This window comes from Cetorhinus maximus, chromosome 17 (assembly GCF_964194155.1).
Source record: "Cetorhinus maximus chromosome 17, sCetMax3.hap1.1, whole genome shotgun sequence".
NCBI lineage: Eukaryota > Metazoa > Chordata > Chondrichthyes > Lamniformes > Cetorhinidae > Cetorhinus > Cetorhinus maximus.
The window spans coordinates 20,913,966-20,935,585 of record NC_135895.1 but is presented as its reverse complement, the minus strand read 5'-3'; the positions used below and the strand labels follow the sequence as shown (position 1 = coordinate 20,935,585).

At 47.2% G+C, this 21,620-nt stretch overlaps 1 protein-coding gene across 5 annotated transcripts in view; it reads right to left on the bottom strand.

Moving 5' to 3' along the window:
• LOC144692229 (choline transporter-like protein 3) overlaps positions 1–21,620 on the bottom strand; it is a 97,366-nt gene that overhangs the window by 26,670 nt on the left and 49,076 nt on the right. For 4 of the 5 annotated variants that reach the window (XM_078560813.1, XM_078560816.1, XM_078560814.1 and 1 more), the window contains exons 7-11: positions 19,251–19,340; positions 16,179–16,303; positions 11,205–11,391; positions 2,877–3,042; positions 878–1,034 (exon numbers count right to left, since the gene is read on the bottom strand). In XM_078560813.1, coding sequence (XP_078416939.1) covers positions 878–1,034; positions 2,877–3,042; positions 11,205–11,391; positions 16,179–16,303; positions 19,251–19,340 — 725 coding nt within the window. The remainder of the gene's footprint in view (positions 1–877; positions 1,035–2,876; positions 3,043–11,204; positions 11,392–16,178; positions 16,304–19,250; positions 19,341–21,620) is intronic. The other variant, XM_078560815.1, reaches the window with a different exon arrangement.

Sequence of the window (21,620 nt, the reverse complement as noted above, 5' to 3'; positions counted from 1 at the left end):
CACCGACGAGCGTCATGATGGGGGTCGGGGGGGGCGGATGGGGGACAATCCTGCGGGAACATGAGAATCGGTTTCACGACTTGTTAAAAGTGGCATCAGGATATGATGCGCGACTTCCTGCCTGCCCCGCTGCTAACACGGGCAGGAAACCCCCCTGCTGCATAACTAGTGAGACGAGCATCGCGCGATTCCCGCTGGGCTCTGCGGAGGGAAATATTCCTGCTTCCAGCCCCCGCCACGGGACTTAAGGCTCGCGGCGGAAAATCCCGGCCACGGTCTTGCGCTGACAGAAAATATTATCTTGCCTCCCCACCCCCAGGAATCTCGTGCAAGCTCACTCTTCTGCTGCTGACGCCAGCACCGGTCCCATCCAGTCCGAGACTCAGTTTCAAGCGCTTTGTTCAAGGATGTCTCGCTTTGTGAACGTTCGCTCCTTGTTTAAAAACGTGAGAGAAGGCATTCTGCCGAAACCATTTCAACGTCAAAGTTATTCTGATCTAGAAGCAGATCACAAGATGATCAAGCAGCCCTCAGTCCCTCAGCACTAATAGTCTACAATCAATAAGTGATCGCACAGGCAGATATTGGACTTTGAAGCCCATACAATTACTGGAACAGGAATGGACTGGATAGAAAGGCATTCAGAATCAAAGACAAAATAACTTATTACTAAGCAGCTGAATCTAATTGGATCCAACTTTCTTTTATACACAGTTCAGAAAAATCTTATAAATTGCACTTCAGTAAAATACACTGCTGTTTATCACGGGACGCAAAGCTATTACTATAAATGGTAAGGCTCCCTTTAAACACAAGGAATATCTTGAAAAACATCAAAAGGTCTCGAAATGAATCCCAGCCCTGGTCCTTATCTTACCTTTCCTTTCAGACAGCTGTGAACGTACAGGAGAACAATCCGTGGAATTCTGACCAGCGTGATTATAAATGAACCTTTAACAACCGTTCCCAGATGGTAATTAAAGAGCCTCGAAACAGAAGTGAGGATTGGGTGGCCGGGTGGATTATTTTTGTCCCTGAGGAAAAAAAGAGTCTGGTGATCACGTTATTAGACTGAGCTCTCCAGCAACACAACGACATAGCTGCCGCTTAACACATACCACGCGAGCAATGCTGCTGCGTCAGGGGGTTCAGCGTGGTGCTGAGCCAAAAATATCCAACAGGCTCAACTGCTGATGCACTTGGTGAGGAGTTGCTGTAGAGTGCTTGCTGGAGTTAGGGGAGGGGGAACAGAGGGAGAAATGCTAGTTAGGTTCAAGTCCCAGTGAGGGGTGGAAGCAAGCAATAAAATGACCAGGCTCCTGAGGCAGAGCAATCATGTGGTTGAGAGGGGACTCAGTTGTTACAAGCCTCTTCCCGCAGTCGTTGAAAGCTTGGCCTCTTGTGAGAGATCAGCCCAGTGTCGGGGTGCGCCAGAGATCAAAAATACCAGGAACTAAATCCCAGCCTGTTGGCAGCCATGTATCAAGATCCCGTTAAGCCAGTGTACAGATGAGAGCGATGGAAGGACCAACAATGTCAGGGGGATCAATGGGAGAACAGCAAACTCCCTCACAGCCCACCCCAGCTCCTCCATCAACTCCCCCAATGGGAAATTTATGATAGACAAAGTCCATCATACATCAGGCTGCAGGTCATCATCACACCCTTACACTCGATTACACTTTCAGACGATTTATACCCTAGTTTATTTAATGGTGATTTCTTCTGTTCTCTAATCTACATTGGATTGTTAAAGGAAAAGATGGCCAACAACTTCATGTTCAAATTATGATTATGCATTGAACTTGTCCCATTAAAAGCCCCCAATACACAATGTAAAGATTAACTGAGCGCTAATGAATCCAGCGACTGTTGATAGCTGGCTGCAGACAATCCTAATCTTCCTCAGTGAAGATCTTTGGGTGAACGTCTGTCAGTGCAATGCTGTCCACCTCCTGGTCCTTAAATGCTACTTTTAGGAACTCACACTACTACAGACAAGCCATGCTCACTGGCTGCCCTGGCCAGAAATTCAGGACCATAATTGTCTGACTATTAAAATTGGCCCTTAGCTTCCAAAAAGTGATAAAGCAATACATTCAGACAGCATGAAGGTCTTTCTGCTCAGGTGGAGCATGGGTAAAATAGAGAACAAGGTGCCCACTGCTTTGTCCCAGAGTGCGCCTTAGCTCCAGAGAACTACTTTGCATCAGCAGATGTCTCAAAGCACTTTACAGCTAATACTTTGAAAGTGTAGTCACTGCTGTAATGCAGGAAGAACCATTAATCCTAGTTCCCATAGTGAACTCACAGTCCGATTTCCAGGTAACTGAACAGATGAGATGTCCAAACCATGCCATATATCACCATGATAGGCTGATTACTGGGACGAAAGCGTTGTCTTAAGAGGAAACGTTGAGTAGGTTGGGCCTATATTCATTGGAGTTTTAGAAGAATGAGAGGTGGTCTTATGGAAACATATAACATTCCGAGGGGGCTTGACAGGACAGAGGATGGACAGCTGAGAGGATTTTCTCTCCAGGCAGGATCTAGAGCTAAGGGGGCAGTTTAAAAATAAGTGATTGCCCCTTTTAAAACGGCGATGGAGAGGGATTTCTTCCCTCAGAGGGTCGTTAGTCTTTGGAATTCTCTACCCCAGAGAGCAGTGGCAGCTGGGTCACTGAATATATTCATGGCTGAGTTAGACAGATTTGTGATTGACAAGAGAGTGAAGCGTTATGGGGGACAGGTAGGAAAGTGGAGTAAAGGGCACAATCAGATCAGTCATGATCTTATCGAATGGCGCAGTAGGCTCGATGGGCCGAATGGCCTACTCCTGCTCCTATTTCTAACAAGCCTTTCTAACTAACTCCTACCTGTTGAAGTAACAGCGCATCACAGCCCCAGCAATTGTCATCTGCTGACAAGCAACAAGAAATTCACTGGTCCAGATCAGTCCAATCACATGGTACCACCACATGTACCGTATTCCAGACAGTGGTCTGTACTCAACCAGGTTATCTGCGGTTACATAAGCATTACCTGGAGGAGATTAAAACAAAAGCAAAATGAGAAACGCAGGAAGACCAAAATCAGAAAAACACAGAGCACCAGCCATAACTTTTATTCCCTCCTAATGAAAATTCCAGGCAAGGAAATCTCATCTTCCCTTTAACCCAAAAGTGGTCAACGTTTGAAAATGAACAAAAGCTAGCAGAGTCGCCAAACTTAAACACAAAAATTAAAATTAAAATTAAAAAGTAAAATCACAACTGAATTGTAAAATTGGTCCACACAGCCCCTGAAACATCTATTCCAAACCAACAGGACAATACAACACTGAAGTTATTGGGCTGTTCATTAAGTGAGTCAAATGTCTATTGTGGTGGAATCTCAGAAGGACCATCTCACACCTCCTTCTACAGCCTGAAGGGCCCGGGGGTGTGTCGACGGGTTTGCAAACAGAAAATCCAGGTGAAATATGTTCATCATCCGCACTAACGTCTAGATGATACTGGATTCATTTTTGGGAGGGGGGGGGTTTAGGGGAGGGGAAGGTAACGTCTGCAGGAAATGCTGACTGTCCCTAATATTATTTGGTCCAATTTCCAACGATCTGCAGCTGAGATTTTCTACAGATATAAATATTGCATGATGGGTGGTTGGTGATTGGACAGGTCAATCTCGGCTGAGTTAAGGCTTTGTCAATAGCTGTTCAAAAATAACTCACTGGGTCTGAAGCACTTTGGGATGTCCAGAGGCAGTGATAACGTGCTAAACGTATATTCAAGCTTTTTCTGGCTGAAAGCTGGAGTGAATGTTGTTGCTATTGAAATATTTTGGAATTGGCAAAGACTGGTCATTTCCATAAAGCCTTTTTACAGACAGAAAACCGTTCTAGCAGAGTAGAAAGCCCCCCCTCAGCATGGAGCCACCCGTTGGCTGATTTAGCAGGATTGGATTCTCTGCATTAGCATGCAAAAAAGACAAAAGCAGGACTGGCATGCAGAGAGAGTAAAGGAAAAGCAGTAAAACTGGGAAATAAAAACAGAAATTGCTGGAAAAACTCAGCAGGTCTGGCAGCGTCTGTGTCGAGAAAAGATAACTAGCGTTTTGAGGCCAGTATGGCTCTTCTTCGGAACACAACTTGGGAAATGACTGGGACTGGTCTGAACTGGTCTTGCATGCCTAAAAACGGAACTCCCCTTCAGGTCAGTACCTGTCATTTCCCAAGTTTTACTGTTTCCCTTCCGGGGGCTTAAAGAAGGGGAAAGAGAGGGCGGGGAGAGGGAGGGGGCGATGGGATGGAGGGGGGGGGACGGAAGGGGCGGAGTCGGGGGGAGGTAGCAACCCGGGGGAGGTGATAACCAGGAGGGAGCGACCGGGGGTGGGGTACGGGGGCAACGGGGGGAGCGGGCGGGAGCGAGGGGGCGGGCGGGAGCGAGGGGGCGGGCGGGAGCGAGGGGGCGGGCGGGAGCGAGGGGGCGGGCGGGAGCGAGCGGGAGCGAGGGGGCGGGCGGGAGCGAGGGGGCGGGCGGGAGCGAGGGGGCGGGCGGGAGCGAGGGGGCGGGCGGGAGCGAGGGGGCGGGCGGGAGCGAGGGGGCGGGCGGGAGCGAGCGGGAGCGAGGGGGAGCGAGCGGGAGCGAGCGGGAGCGAGGGGGAGCGAGGGGGAGCGAGGGGGCGGGCGGGAGCGAGGGGGCGGGCGGGAGCGAGGGGGCAGGCGGGAGCGAGGGGGCGGGCGGGAGCGAGCGGGAGCGAGGGGGCGGGCGGGAGCGAGGGGGCGGGCGGGAGCGAGGGGGCGGGCGGGAGCGAGGGGGCGGGCGGGAGCGAGGGGGCGGGCGGGAGCGAGGGGGCGGGCGGGAGCGAGGGGGCGGGCGGGAGCGAGGGGGCGGGCGGGAGCGAGGGGGCGGGCGGGAGCGAGGGGGCGGGCGGGAGCGAGGGGGCGGGCGGGAGCGAGCGGGAGCGAGGGAGGGAGGCGGAAGCGAGGGAGGAAGTGGGAGCGAGGTGGTGGGCGGGAGCGAGGGGGGAAAGCAGATGAGGCTGGTGGGGGTGAGAGGGGGGAGTGTGGGGGGTGAGTGGATGTTGGAGAGAGGAAACAGTGGGGAGAGGAGAGAGAGAGAGAGAGACAGAGATAAACAGGCAGTAGGAAACAAAAAGAGTTAGAAATTGGGAATCCATTTGGGAGCGTGACAGAGGGAAACAGAAATGCTACTTTATTCAAGTTGTGGCCATTTTTCTGATCTGCTGAAATTTCAGTGACTGTGTCTGTAAATAATGAACACTGACAGCCTCTGACAGGCGGTACATAGACGCCATCTTGTGATCTATGTGAGCTAAGGCAGGCAAAGTGTAATCTCAGAACATTCTTCCAAATTCTCTACCAAATGCTTAAGTAAGGCAAGCTTGACAGAAAGGAAAGCCACCTCGCATGAGCTAGTACATAAAATAAAACTGATCCAACATTTATTTTAAAACTAGGAAAGTTGTACGCCAGTGGGCTGCATTTACCTTCAAGGTTGGCACATAAACGGGATTACAATATCAACACTGTTTAGATGAAAACGTCGAGTTTAATGCAACCACAAAATCAAACAGTGCAATAAGCAATACAAAATGGCCATACCCCCAAGGGAATGGGCTCCCAGCCACTGGGGGCAATAACGTATAATGGCATAACCTCTGTCTTCTCCTCTTCTATGTACATCAATTCCCTCCTTGTATTAACTAACAATGCCAAAAAATAACCAGGATGAAGATATATAAGCAGCTTCCTCACATCCAAGCGAACTCTCAAGTGAAAATAGGTGCCCAAAGAAGGCAATATCATAATGCAAGAAACAAAAATATCTTTGCAAAAGGCTACTCAAATGCAAGCATAGCAACTGAAACAAGCAGTACGCATACTAGGCAAACAAACACTTTTCACGGGGGTGGGCCACCTCCATCCGCTGGGATTTATTCTGTCCCCAAATATTAGCTTTAATCCTGAAGTATAAAATCGGCTATTTCGGGAGACGTCTCTGACAAATTGAGCATCTCAAAGCAGCCAGGAACAGGGCTGGTGGTACAGACAGACGGCTGGCTAGGTGTGCTAGAGGGTCAGGGGCCTGGGCTGGGGGCCTGCAAGACCGGATCAGTTGGCTGCATCAGAACAGGGACATGCGTTGGGGACTGTAAGACTGGTCTAGTTGATAAAGACCATACCCAGAAGGAAAAAACAGTCCAGACCCGTACTCTTTATTTCCCAGTTTTACTGGTGTTCCATTTTAAAGTATACAAGACCAGTTTGGACCAGTGTTCTTATTTCCCAGTTTTTACTGTTTTCCCTTCTGGTTAGCTCTGGATCAGGTATAGGCATCTCCACATCGCCGGTGGGGGGCAGACGGGCAGGGCAGCTCAGGGGTCTCTCCCGAAGTCAGCGATTAGGACAGGACTGGGTGACCCACTGTAGGCGTTGGGGTCTGCATGGTTGACCCTATAGTTGACAACAGCGGAGCTGTGGAAGACATAAAGATGGCTCAGCTGCTTTGTTAGGGTTTGCAGGAACAGGCTGGACAGGATGGGTCAGCGGGGGAGCGGTCACCATGGCTGGTACAACCATTACCAGAAGTGGAGCAGATCGCAGAGCCTGTGCAGAAGGAAGGGACTTTGTAGCATTCTGACCTCATGACTCAATGAGTTGAACCGTGGAGCTGGGAACTGATGAACTTGCGCATGTTGCACCAGCTGTTATCAACAGAGGTAACCAAATAGCGTTGGAGGGCCTACTTGTTGCAATCGGCGAAACAATCTGTTTGCGATGTGGCGAATCTCCCAGCAGCTTTCTTCTGTTACCGTTATCCAGCAGCATCTCTCAGGAATCCAAAATGAGAGTCCTGGCTGGCAAATGGCTCATGGACCCAAAGAATATGATAAAAAGGGTATAGAGGTGGTGGAGGAGTACAGTGGAAATTTGCAAGGATGATACCAGAAATGTGTGGGTATACACAACAGGAAAGGAGTTACAGGCTGGACCTCTCTTGAAAAAAAGGCGGCTGAGAGGTGACCTAATAGAGGTCTTTAAAATTCTGAAAGGTTTTGATAGAGTGGATAGACAAAGAATGCTTCCTCTTGTGGGGAAGAGCATAATGAGAGATGATCAATATAAGATAGTCACCAAGAAATCCAGTGGGGAATTCAGAAGAAACTTTTTTGCCTAGAGAGTGGTGGGGATGTGGAACTCACTACCACAGAGGGTGGTTGAAGTGAATAGTATAGATGCATTTAAGGGGAAACTAGACAATCATATGAGGGGGAAGGGAATAGAGGATTACAATGGTAGATTTAAATGGGGAAAGATGGGAGGAGCATAAGCACTGGAATGGACTGGCTGGGCCAAACGGCCTGTTTCTGTGCCATGTACCCTTTGTCATCCTACATAAGAATGACTAATTCTAAAGCTTCTCCTCAAAGAAACTGCTTTGCAACGTTAGCTCTCCCCACCTATTAGTCTGCATAATGCTAACATTTCCCAGTATCACGTCAACAAATACTCTTATTTCAGTAAGTGATCACAGCCGACGAAAGGAAGTTTTGCTCTGAATTTGACTAAGCTACAACTCCACTGGGAGTTCTTTAGACTGATAATGTGTTATAAAAGTGGGACGAAAAATTGATCCACTGCCCAGTGCTAACATTCTTCAACTTGATGAGCACCAAGTGCATCTGAATGGTTTTCTTTGAAATGAAGCTAATTCATGGGTCTAGGCCCGACTTGTTCTGAGGGGGTAAGTAATATGAAGGTTTAATCTATTCTAAACCCTAACTACTTTGAGACAGGAGGTAAGTTATTGATAATGCAATGGTAGTAAAGTAAGGATACAATTGTAGGTTGAAGCACCTTCCAGCACACCTTGAAGAATAATTGCTTCTCACCTTAGTGCCGTTGACCTGTAAAATCGATTGCCTCGAGGTGCAATAAGTATTGATTCAAACTAGAATGATTCCTAATCCAGTAAAGAATAGACAGGAATAATCATTTTGGAATAGGATACACAATTAAAAATGAACAAATCAGGTGCTGCACAATGGCTGGACGGGCTCAAAGGTCTTTTTTCTAACTTTTTCCAACAGCACTATTCCATGACTTGGTCAATTCCCATTCTCTATCGGCCATAGGGAATGATTGGAATTCAGCCTGGAAAAGTGTGAGGTAATGCACTTGGGGAGGGCTAACAAGGCAAGGGGTTACACCATGAATGGTAGGACCCTGGAAAGTACTGAAGATCAGAGGGACCTTGGTGTGCATATCCACAGATCCCTGAAGGTAGCAGGGCAAGTAGGTAAGGTGGTTAAGAAGGCATATGGGATACTTGCTTTTATTAGCTGAGGCATAAAATACAAGAGCAGGGAGGCTATGCTGGAACTGTATAAAACGCTGGTTAGGCCACAACTGGAGTACTGCGTGCAGTTCTGGTCACCAGATTATAGGAAGGATGTGATTGCACTGGTGAGGGTGCAGAGGAGATTTACCAGGATGCTGCCTGGACTGGAGGGTCTGAGCTATGAGGAAAGATTGAATAGGCTGGGATTGTTTTCCTTGGAACAGCAAAGGTTGAGAGGGGATCTGATAGAGCTGTGTAAGATTATGAGGGTCATAGATAGGGTGGATAGGATGACACTTTTTCCATTAGTAGAGGGATCAATAACCAGGAGGCATAGATTTAAGGTAAGAGGTAGAAGGCTAAGAGGGGACTGAAGAGAAATATTTTCACCCAGAGGGTGGTGGGAGTCTGGAACTCACTGCCTGAAAGGGTGGTCGAGTCAGAAACTCTTGTAACATGTAAGATGTATTTAGATATTCACTTGTGTTGCCATAGCCTCCAGGGCTATGGGCCAGGTGCTGGAAAATGGGATTAGTGTAGTCAGATCTTTGTTGACCGGTGCAGACATGATGGGCCGAATGGCCTCCTGTGCTGTAAACGTCTATGGGTCTATGAATCTATGAGATTGGGAGCTTCCCGGAATTTAGGGTTCCTTTCCTGAGCTCTGTTTCCAGATGCTAAGGAGTTTAGTGATTTACTCCATGGCTCGATTGATAGTACACTCGATCAGCCACCAGACTGTATATTTAGTCAGAAAGCACGATAGTCAGCAGATTTCTCCTCTCTTCCGCCTTCCCACCTCATGACTTGAACTCATGTCCAGTCATCACCTCTGCTAAGCTAACAGGAAGCCGAGGTATTCACTTTAATGGCTATTAAGGTGTCATGATAACCTAGCTGAACTGGATAACCTGTCAGAAATCAATTTAATATATTGATTCAATAACACACCAGGACCGAAGGAAAAACGGACATTTATATAACACTTCTCATGACCTCAGGATATCGCAAAGCTCACCGCCACCTTCTCAAGGGTAATTGGGGATGGGTGACAAATGCTGGCCTTACCAATGATGCTCTCATCCCAAGAACAAATAAAAATAAGGCTCTTTACAGCCAATGAGAGTGCAGACACTTTTGGGACTGCTTTGCTCATTGTGAGTGATATGATCAGAAATTATAGAGTCTTAAATCATTTTCTAAGTCAGCTCCTCTGCCCCATCGTGTAAGTTCAGCTCCTACTGCAGCAGCGTAGCATTATATTATCTCCCTCTGACCAGGTTGCCAACTTCAAGTCAAGTCAGGAACATCTTTTGTAGGGGACCACGTCCATTTGGAACGAGTCTGGACCTGCCCAAATTCATGGGACTTTTTGCAGAAATCAAGCAGAGGGGTCTGGTCTGGATTCAAACCAGTTTCACAAGTACCGTCCAATACTCCCACAATAGCATTATATTGTCGCTCCAAATTAGATTAATTCTAAACACACGTGCAATTTCTATTTTTAAATTTTGTCTTTGGGATGCCAGCATCTCTAATCGCCTGTCAGAAGGTGGTGGGTGAGCCTCCTTCTTGAACTGCTGCAGTCTACGTGTTGTGGGTACACACACACACACACACACACACACACACACACACAGAGAGGGCAGGGTTTTCGGGTCATTGGGCGGGCGCAGTAGGCAGGCCCGGGAGCTGCCGGGAAACGGACCGCTGCCTGTGATTGGTCCCCGACCGCGATTTCACGCTGCCTGGCCGATTGACGGGCAGCCAGGGTGAAAGGCGGGCCGAAAGGCTCAGCGCTGTCGGGGTGGGGGCGGGAGGAGGGCGAGCGCTGAAGTCTGCGCGTGCGCGGGGTAAGTGCGCACTGGAACCTCCCTGAAGGCACAGAGCTGTCTCAGGGAGCTGAAGGATTTTAAAATTAAAAATAAGGGCTTTTAAATTCTGAAAAAAAGTCCCCACAATGGACTCACTCACATGCACATATACATAAAATATTGTAACATAATCTTTATTAATTTTATTAATGTCGGAAACCTCATCCCGCCCGTGGATGAGGTTTCCTCAAAAATGCCAAGGCCGCCTGGCCGATTCTCCAGCCCGCCAACCGCAACGCTGGACGGGCAGCGGAAAATGACACTTAATTAGCAAATTAATGGTCTCAATGGGCCTCTTAGTTGTTGGAGGGGCGCGCTGCCGACTCTCACGCACGCCCGCCGGACCGGATATCGCGCCAGTGTGCAATCCCATCAGGGCGCTCGCCCGACATCATCGCGCGCTCTTTCAGGCTCGAGCGTGTCGGGCGCATACCCACATGTTCTGCCCACAGTCTCTGGAGCAGTTGGATACAAGTGAGTGGCTTTGCTCGGCCGGTTCAGCGAGCTGTTAAGGGTCGCCCATGTCGCTATGGGTCTGGAGTCACGTGTAAGCCAGGCTGAGTAAGGATGGCAGGTTTCCTCCCCTGAAGGGCTTGAGTGATCCAAGGTGGGGTGGGGGGGGGGGGGGCTTTTAGTGACAATCCTGTAGTCTCACGATCATTATTACTGAGACCAGCATTTTATTCTCAATTTATTAATTAATTGATTTTAAATCCCCCTAGCTGCCCAGGTGAGATTTGAACATGTGTTTCTGGAACATTGGACCTTTGGGTTACTAGCCCAGTTACAATACCATGGTGCCCCCAGGTATGTAAAACAATTTGTCTGAACCGTCAAAGAAGTCAGGCTGCTCTTCCACTTGTTCTGGAGAATGTTTCTTTAAGCTCGCCTGGATATTCTGGGTTGAGTTGCCACCTTCAAATGGCTTTAGGACCAACTCACAGGAATCAACGCTACAGTCGCTCACCTGCAGTGCCCAGACTTAGAAGCACGGCCACCCAGTACATCCAGAACAGAGCGAGGATGATGAAGGTCCACACTGGTTGGAAAAGTAAGAGAGGAACGCTCCCAAGTAGGTTACTGGCAATCCGAAACAGCTGAACCATCAGGCTGATCCTTTTCCACATCACCAAGGTCAACACCGTAAGGATTACCTGCGGAGACAATAAATCTATGAGCCAAATAACTTGAAAGAACCCTGCAAAAGCAAAATGCTGAGGATGCTGGAAATCTGAAATAAAAAGAGAGGGAGGGGTGTGTCAACTTGACATCGCAAAGGGGTGGGCAGCCTGTTGAGAGCTACCCCCCACTGTCCTTGCTGCTGATCCCCCCCCACAACACCCCTTTCCCCATGACCGCACCCCCTCCCCCACATTACTTACCTGTTGCCTGGGTCATTCTGCAATCCTGGGACTCTGGTGCCTGTCCTTCCTGCAACAGCCACTGCCTCGCCTGTGGTGCTGCTGAGCACAAGAGCTGCCGGCCTCTGATTGGCTGGCAGCTTTCGGTAGCTGAGACTTCTGCCCCCGGGGTCCTGATTCCAAAGGAAAGCCTGCTGGTGGCCTCGCCACTGCCTGATTGGCTTCTGGTTTGGCGGGCCTTCCCAAAGAGAGGCAGTACGGGTCTCTTGCTGGCTCTCTAGCCGGCAGGCGTGACTCCCCATGCCTAAACAAGATTCCATTCCTGCAAGGCTCTAAAGTGCCGAATCAAAAGATGCGGTGCTGTTCCTTGAACATGTGTTGAGCTCCATTAGAACATTCTTGCAGTCCCAGGGCCGATAGGTCAGATTGAGAGCGAGGTAGAGAATTAAAATGACAGGAAACTCAAGAGTCAGGCTTGCGGACTGAACGGAGAAAGGAACTTGTATTTATATAGCCCCTTTCAGGATATCCTAAATACTTCACAGCCAACTACTTATCTTGCAGTTTGGTCACTTGTTATGTACCAAAGTATGGCAAGATCCCACACACAGCGCAGGGACAAATGATCAGTTGAGGGTAGATTCACCTGGAAAGCTCCCCACTTCCTCCTCGAGTTGTGCCATGGGATTTTATTTACATATACCTCACCAGGCAGATGAAGGTTTGATTAACATCTTTTCCAAAGGATCAAACCTCCAATTATGCCAAACTCCTTCAGTATCAACCTAGATAAGAGAGGCAATTATTTCTTAGTGGGGCTTTAATCAAAGACCATTTGCCTCGGTGGTGAGAATACTGTAATAGCACCTTCGTGTGGCCATTTGTGTATGTATACAAGTCAAACCGGATTAAACTAGTTCAGGTGTGTATTAGAGCTCAGCCTGTCTCTTCCAGTTTTTTTTCTGTCCTGTAAAGATATCACAAACATTACCACTGAACCAAGCATAAAATGGAAATTACTTTAAAGGCAAAGTTAACAGAGCCATCCATTTTGCCTATTTATTAAAATAAATCATAGTGCAGCCATTTTAATAGGACTGCAATAGCACTTTAATAGCAACAGCCTGACATTGTCTGTAAGGTATGTTTCCCTGAGCATGACCATGTCCCAGGCACCGCCATCCCTGGGCATGTCCTGTCCTAAAGGTAGGTCAGGCCCAGCAGAGGTGGTGGCACAGTGGTATACAATTTGGAGGGAGTTGCCCTGGGAGTCCTCAACATTGACTCTGGACCCCATGAAGTCTCATGGCATCAGGTCAAACATGAGCAAGGAAGCCTACTGCTGATTACCATGTACAACCACACCACCCCTACACCCCACCTCAGCTGATGAATCAGTGCTCTTCCATGTTGAACACCACTTAGAGGAAGCACTGAGGGTGGCAAGGGCACAGAGGGTACTCTGGGTAGGGGACTTCAATGTCCATCACCAAGAGTGGCTCGGTAGCACCACTACTGACCGAGCTGGCTGGGTCCTAAAGGACACAGCTGCTACACTGGGTCTGCAGTAGGTGGTGAGGGAACCAACAAGAGGGAAAACATAAAACAAAAACAGAATTACCTGGAAAAACTCAGCAGGTCTGGCAGCATCGGTGGAGAAGAAATCAGTTAACGTTTCGAGTCTTCATGACTCTTCTGCCGAAGGGTCATGAAGACTCGAAACGTTAACTGATTTCTTCTCCACCGATGCTGCCAGACCTGCTGAGTTTTTCCAGGTAATTCTGTTTTTGTTTTGGATTTCCAGCATCCGCAGTAGCTTTTAGCTTTTTGTTTTTATAAGAGGGAAAACATACTTGACTTCACCAACTTGCCTGCCGCAGATGTATCTGTCCATGACAGTATCAGTAGGAATGACCACTATCCAGTTCTTGTGGAGACAAAGTCCCATCTTTACATTGATGATACCCTCCATCATGTTGTGTGGCACTACCACCGTTCTAAATGGGATAGATTTCAAACAGATTTATCAGCTCAAGACTGGGCAGCCATGAGGTGCTGTGGGCCATCAGCAGCAGCAGAATTGTACTCAACCACAGTTTGTAATCTCATGGCTCAGCATATGCCCCACTCTACCATTACCATCAAGCCAGGGGATCAACCCTGGTTCAATGAAGAGTGCAGGAACATATTCTATGAGCAGCACCAGGCATATCTAAAAGTAAGGTGCCATCCTAGTGATGCTACAACACAGGACTACTTGCATGGCAAACAATGATGGGGGAGCCCAGCACATCAGTGCAAAAGATGAGGCTGAAGCATTCGCAATAAGCTTCAGCCATTAGTGCTGAGTGGATGATCCATCTCAACCTCCTCCGAAGGTCTCCACCAACACTGATGTCAGTCTCCAGCCAATCCGATTCACTCCACTTCATATCAAGAAATGACTGAAGGTACCGGATACTGCAAAGGCTATATGTCCTGACAATATTCCAGCAATAGTACTGAAGACTTGTGCTCCAGAACTTGCCAAGCAGCTCCAGTACAGCTACAACATTGGCATCTATCCAGCTATGTGGAAAATTGCCCAGGTATGTCCTATGCACAAAAAGCAGGACAAATCCAACCAGGCCAATTACTGACCCATCAGTCTACTCTCATTCATCAGTAAAGTAATGGAAGGGATCATTAACAGTGCTATCAAGTGGCATTTGATTAGCAATAACCAGCTCACTGACGCCCGGTTTGGGTTCTGCCAAGGCCACTAAGCTCCTGACCTCAGTACAGCCTTGGTTCAAACATGAACAAAAGAGCTGAACTCCCAAGGTGAGGTGAGAGTGACTGCCCTTGACATCAAGGCAGCATTTGACTGAGTGTGGCATCAAGGAGCCCTAGCACAAAGGAAGATGGTTGTGGTTGTTGAAGGTCAATAATCTCAGTTCCAGGACATCACTGCAGGAGTTCCTCAGGGTAGTGTCCTAGGCTTAACCATCTTCAGCTGCTTCATCAATGCCTTCCTTCCATCATCATAAGTGGGGATGTTCGCTGATGATTGCACAATGTTCAGCACCATTAATGACTCCTCAGATACTCGAGCAGTCCATGTCCAAATGGAGCAAGACCTGGACAATATCCAGGCTTGGGCTGACATGTGGCAGGTAACATTCACACCACACAAATGCCAGGCAATAACCATCTCCAACAAGAGAGAATCAAACCATCGCCCCTTGACGTTCAATGGCATTACTATCGCTGAATCTCCCACAATCAAAACCCTGGGGGTTACCATTGACCAGAAACTGAACTGGACTAGCCATATAAATACTATGGCTACAAGAGCAGGTCAGAGGCTAAGAATCCTGCAGCAAGTACCTCACCTCACTCCCCAAAGCCTCTCCACAATCTACAAGGCACAAGTCAGGAGTGTGATGAATACTCTCCATTTGACTGGATGAGTGCAGCTCCAACAACACTCAAGAAGATTGACACCATCCAGGACAAAGCAGCCAGCTTGATTGGCACCCCATTCACAAACATTCACTCCCTCCACCACCGACACACAGTAGCAGCAGTGTGTACATCTACAAGATGCACTGCAGCAACTCACCAAGATTCCTTCGACAGCACCTTCCAAACCCACGACCACTACCATCTAGAAGGACAAGGGCAGCACACACATGGCAACACCACCACCTGGTAGTTCCCCTCCAAGCTACACACCATTCTGACTTGGAAATATATCGCCGTTCCTTCACTGTTGCTGGGTCAAAATCCTGAAACTCCCTTCATAACAGAACTGTGGGTGTACCTACACCACGTGGACTGCAGCGATTTAAGAAGGCAGCTCACCACCACCTTCTGAGGGGCAATTAGGGATGGGCAATAAATGCTGAACTACCCATCTCATGAATTAATAAAAAAATGTTAGCCAGCAGCAGTGTCTTTATTTTAACAGGTTCAGTTTACATTGACAAACAGTAGTTCCTGAAAGAAAATTACAGGTAAATACGGTATTATTCAATATTCTGACATTGTTTTTACTGAACCATATACATTTGGATGAGGAATTCCCCTTCATGTTCATTGACTTAGTGTTCTATTTTTCATTACGAAAACAAATTTAAAGATTGAATTTCTAATTGTAGTCACAGGATTTTAACATTAATCCGAGGTTGTATTCGGGGGAATGCTGGGGGTGGGGGGGTGGGGGGAACACTTGAGATTGATGTTCATAAAAATCAGATAGAGAATCTGCGTTTGTTTAGTCCTGACTGTTCCAAATGTGTTCATGACCTGAGCAAAAATGGTAACATCTGTACACGGGAGAATCCCAGTCCATTCAGTTCAGATTTCAACCTGAGCTGAACATTTACCCCAGCACACGTTATAATGCAGTATAAGTGCAGATGTGAAACATTGCAACTAAAGTAAAATGAACCATTGCGGACCTGAGGTTGGCACTGAAATGATCTGGAGCCTCTGCTACAGATATGACTTTTCTAATACTCTCCAACTTCAAATTGCTGAATGCGCCCCTTCAACTGATAAATAATCCAGAAGGGTTTGTATTTTAAACAACTTACCGATATGATGGTTGCAGTAATAGCAAATCCCAGAAGCGCTTTTGTGTTTTCCTTCTCTGTTTCCAAGACTATGTTGGGGTCATTCACATTGTCATAGTACAGCCACCACAGAACACCTGACACAACTAAACAAACAAAATTCATCAGAGGAAAATGAAAAGAACTTTAGAGAGGACAGAATATTTTCATTCCAACATTGTGCGAGGATCTGTATGAAGAGCTCTCACTTACTCAATATACGCTGCTGAGTTCCAGATGTGTCTGTGTATGTGCAGAAGGTTAGATCACAGCTATATCAAGATAGCCTAGGTGCAGATCTTCTGCATCCCATAGTACACATACTGACACCGTTGGCAGCTATACAAGTGTCAAACAATGTGACTAGAACAAGCTAGCCTTGGCCAGCAGCTAGCAAGAATCTGATCGACCTATTGTTTAAAGCCAACATCTTGCCTGGCATAGCATAGGTGGTGCACGTGTTAGAATTAGGAGGTTTATAATGATATTATGTTTTGGGACTGTATTTTTAAAATTACCGTAAATTGAAGGGGTTCATGTGACCTGGTTTGAAGTCTGCCTGACATTAAGCCTGGGTAGTTTGATTGTTAGCGATTAAAGGAAGGCTTAGATTGTTTTACTGGGAACAAAGTACAAGGTATTTACACTTGGAGACAATGGCAGTAGCCTGTGCGTTAAGAGTGGAGATTTCAAGCTTTCCAACATCCCAGAAAGGTGTTGAAAGTATTAGTTTATAAATAGTTGTGCCTTAAACTATCCATTTACTTCTAAGATGAAAGAGAGTTTGGGATCAAAAATAACTGATCAGCATTTCGATTTGGATGAAAGACTAACGCGTTTCACTTTGCAATGGGAAAGGGTACAGAAGAAACATTTTTTAAGATCAGGTTACAGGCTTCCCTACAAATCAATGAATATGACAGACAGACAGCAGTTTTTTGCAGTCAGCAGAGAGGAGAGACTGCTTGGCTTTGCAAACTATCACAGCCAGATATGGGAAGGAGTTGGTCTCTAGTCAAAGCGACACAGCACACAACCATCTCGGGAGATTCATCCTGGTGTGACCAGAGGGGAAGAATCATTGGGACCGGCTTTACTGCTGGTAGCAGTTTTTGGAGAATTTCATTAATCCAAGGGAATTGCCTGGAGACAGTCACTCAAAGTTGTTACTTGGCGAAATGCATACCCAGAAGATTGTAGTTCCTTGGAGAGAGTAATATGAGAGAAATATAAAAGGGGAACATTCCTTTCTGAAGTATAAGTTGCCTACAAGAAGAAAATAGGCTTTGGTCAATAGTGTTTTCTTAGTCATTTGTTAGAGTAAGAGTTTGAGAATGTGAGATCTTGTTGTACCATCCTTTCAGGTGTCAACTGGAAGTTTGAATCTTTCTTTTAAAGTTATAGGTCTCTATGGAGATTGTAACACATGCCATATTATGCAGCTTAGATCTACTGAAACATGAAAGGTACTCAAAGAGATGATGGGGATGTTAAAACATAGAGCCAGTAGAGAGACAAGGTGGTGGTGGTGGGGGTTGGGGGGGGGTTCTCATGGGTATATCTTGATTTACATACAAGAAATGTGCTTTATATGGCAGCAGTAAGCTCTAGCCTGATGAGGGGGGGGCAACTTTCTAGATTTCACATTTTCTCGAAGACCATTTTGAGTAAATGCAGATCCATGGCTGAATAGGTGAAATATTTGGTAATTGAAAGCGTGGGAATATGCAATGGGTTCATCAGTAATCCAGGATAATGGTGTGAGGAGAAGCGCATGCAGTTTTCAGACTGTAAAATTTGTATTGCTGTAGGTTTAATAACCTCAAGATATAATTAAAATGTTGCAAGGTTATGATACACATTAAGGACAGAACTTGCTGGGAAGACACAGATAGCCAGAGATTATGTTTTTTCTCTTTATTCTTTCATGGGATGTGGGTGTCGCTGGCAAGGCCAGCATTTGTTGCCCATCCCTAATTGCTCTTGAACTGAGTGGCTTGCTAGGCCATTTCAGAGGGCAGTTAAGAGACAACCACACTGGTGTGGGTCTGGGGTCATATGTAGGCCAGACCGGGTAAGGATGACAGATTTCCTTCCCTAAAGGACATTAGTGAACCAGATGGATTTTTACAATCACTTTCCATTCCAGATTTATTAATTGAATTTAAATTCCACCAGCTGCTGTGGTGGGATTCAAACCCATGTCCCCAGGGCATTAGCCTGAGCCTCCGGTTACAATTGAGTGACATTACCACGACACCATCATCACCCCTATGTGTTGCACCTGATTTTCCAATGCAAAATATACCAATTTACAGTGGGATGACCTACACCCAGTCTGCACAGACATCGATCCTACCGTCAAATTGGTGGGGTCTTATTTTCTAGCCATCCCGCCCAGAGACTGCTCCAATCCCTCTCCTGGGGCGTGACTCAGGGGACTGCTGCCAACAAAGCAGGGCGCTTGAAGGTGACTTCTCCCTTCGCCCACCAGTGCCATCAGCTCACCCCAAGGATGTAAACGAGGCCCAGGAACCAATTTACACTCAGGCTGCAGCACTCTTGCTCCACAGCGCTGAGTCTCAGAACAGGCGCAGGCTACGTTCTACCACAGCAGGCCTGTCACCATCTGAAAAAAAAAAATGGCCACTTGGACCCTTTGTCGGAATAGCTGGTACTGGTCTGGAGTCACTGTCCAGAATATTCATCTGCATTTTCTCCTTCCTGATGGACCTGCTGTGCTTCTGCAGTACTTTGTTACTAGTTGGAACCTTTGTCACCTTTTCTCCCTTAATTTCTTTTTCATTGCAGCATTTCACTCTAGGGGAGCTCACAAGTAAGGCGTAAAGGGGTAAACGGAAAGTTCTTTCCTATAAAGGAACCTTTTGTAACTTATCCCCTCACTTCAAGGTTCAAAGCATCCAGGAAGGTTGCATATTCCCTTCTTTTTGGATACTTTGGGTTTGGCTATCCAATCAGACGGCTTCTACTGGGAAACACACTCCTGTCACTACTGTGTGAATGATGAAACTGGTTTAAAATAGATGCACTTACACAGCAATCCAAAAAGTACCAGAGCGATGAAGATATGAACCAATAGTGTGGCGATGAATTTGAAGACAACCACCATGATGAAAGAGAGGACTGTGGAACAGACAGAAAGAGTCACTACGATTGACGTTCAAACTATCTGAAGCTCTGATTTCCATTGTTCATTGCTTTCAGTAAAAATTAAACATGAATGTAAAACATGTTTTCCAATTTTTACACCACGTCCACATTTTTACTTCCTAAAATTGATGATTGATCTCCCTTTCTTTCTAAATCTTAATATCGCATCTATCCTGGGTTTAACTACTCACAGCCATCAATCTTATGACTTCTGAAGAAAATCAATTTTTGTGCTTGTTTGTGAATTGGGGACAATATCATGATGTAGGCACGCGTCCATTGGAAAGTGGGTACAAAATCAATGGGGGTAGTTTTAACTATGATCACCAGACGAATTGGGATTAACGGGAAAGGAAATCATGAGTAAAATGGGTGGTCAGTTTGCTGTTACCCATCTTGCACCTGGCCATAAAGGTTAAGATGATTCCAACGGTATGAAACTATTTGAAAATATTAAGCTGCTCTGGCTCCTTATCAGGGGTGTTCAAACCATGGCCCAAAGCCCAGGTGCCTCAGCTCTATTTGCGTTTATATTTCTTACAGGGCAGCTTGTCCTAGTTTGAATTATGTTGGGGGTCGGAGGGGGGCATGCAGGGAATGGCTGATGCAAGAGGTTTGGAAAGGACCCTTCTTAGCATTGCTGGCCAAATCGACAACAGCCACTTGTATTTGTGTAGCACCTTTGACTTAGTAAAATATACCAATGTGCTTCACAGGGGTGTAATCAGACGATCATAACTGACACTGAGCCAAAGGAAGAGACATTAATACAGGCAACCATAAACTTGGCTAAAGTGGCAGGTTTTATGAAGCATTGCAAAACGAGGAGCGAGAGGGGGAAAGGAGTAATCCTGCTAAGGACGCCTAGGTCAGTTATTGTGAGAATTATGAAATCAATAGGAACATTGATGTTAACTTTATACCTGATCTGTGAAGCTCCAGAGGGAAAAGCTAGGCCATCCCAATTGTTTAAATGTCAATTTACAACCGTATTTCAGTAATAATCTTTGCTGCCAGCAGAGGGCACAGGTTCGCATCTAATCAACCTGGGCTGGAGAGAGTCAGCTCCCAGAGGAGTAAAGACAATGCTAGAGTTCGCCACGCCACCCACCAGCGCCGCCTGCTGCGCTGCCCACCGGCGCCCCCCGCCCCCGCCGCGCCACCCACTGGCGCCGCCCCGCCACGCCACCCACCGGCGCTGCTCGCCGAGCCGCCCACCGGCGCCCCCCCCCCACCCCACCGCCACGCCACCCGCTGGCGCCGCCCCACCCGCCTGCGCCGCCCCACCCGCTGGCGCTGCCCCACCCGCCGGCGCCGTGCCATCCACTGGGAGACACAGGGGAGTTTAAAGGAGTGAGAGAGAGCTCAAGAGACTTTGGAGATACAGTGGGGCTTTGCAGACATGGTGCGGTGGGCAGGGCCGTCTGTGGCCAGTCTGGGGATTAAAGTCTGTGTTTGGAAAGAAAAATCAAGGTGTGACATCGCAGGGAAACAGGTAGGTCATTGGCTGGTGACTAATTGCTATTTATCTTGTCTAAACTAGGAAATAAACAGGCAAGTCTTATTTTACTTCTTTTAAAAGTAAGGTATATTACTACGGTATCAGTGTTATTGAGAAGGTTTACTAATAGAATTGATTGAATTTAAATTCCACCAAGTGCTGTGGTTACCAGTGCCACTATGTCACCATCTCTCCCCCATCCCCCACCACCCCGGTAAATAAGAGAAGCAAAGAGGGAGCATGAAAAGAGACTGGCAGCTTTTTAAAATTCATTTATGGATGTGGGCATCACTGGCTGGGCCAGCATTTATTGCCCAAACCTAGCTGCCCTTGAGAAGGTGGTGGTGAGCTGCCTTCTTGAACCGCTGCAGTCCATGTGGTGTAGGTACACCCACTGTGCTGTTAGGGAGGGAGTTCCAGGATTTTGACCCAGTGACAGTGAAGGGACGGCGATACATTTCCAAGTCAGGATGGTGAGCGGCTTGGAGGGGAACTTCCAGGTGGTGGTGTCCCTATTTGTCTGCTGCCCTTGTCCTTCTAGATGGTAGCAGTCATGGGTTTAGAAGGTGCTGTCTAAAGGAGGCTTGGTGAGTTTCTGCAATGAGTTTCCCAAAGTCTTCTGCAGGCATATAAATAGTAAAAGGGTGGTAAATGGAGCAGTAGGGCTGGTGAGGATAGAAAGGGGATTTACGCATGGAGACCGAGGGCATAACTGTGGTATTAAATGAATACTTTGCCTCTGTCTTTACCAA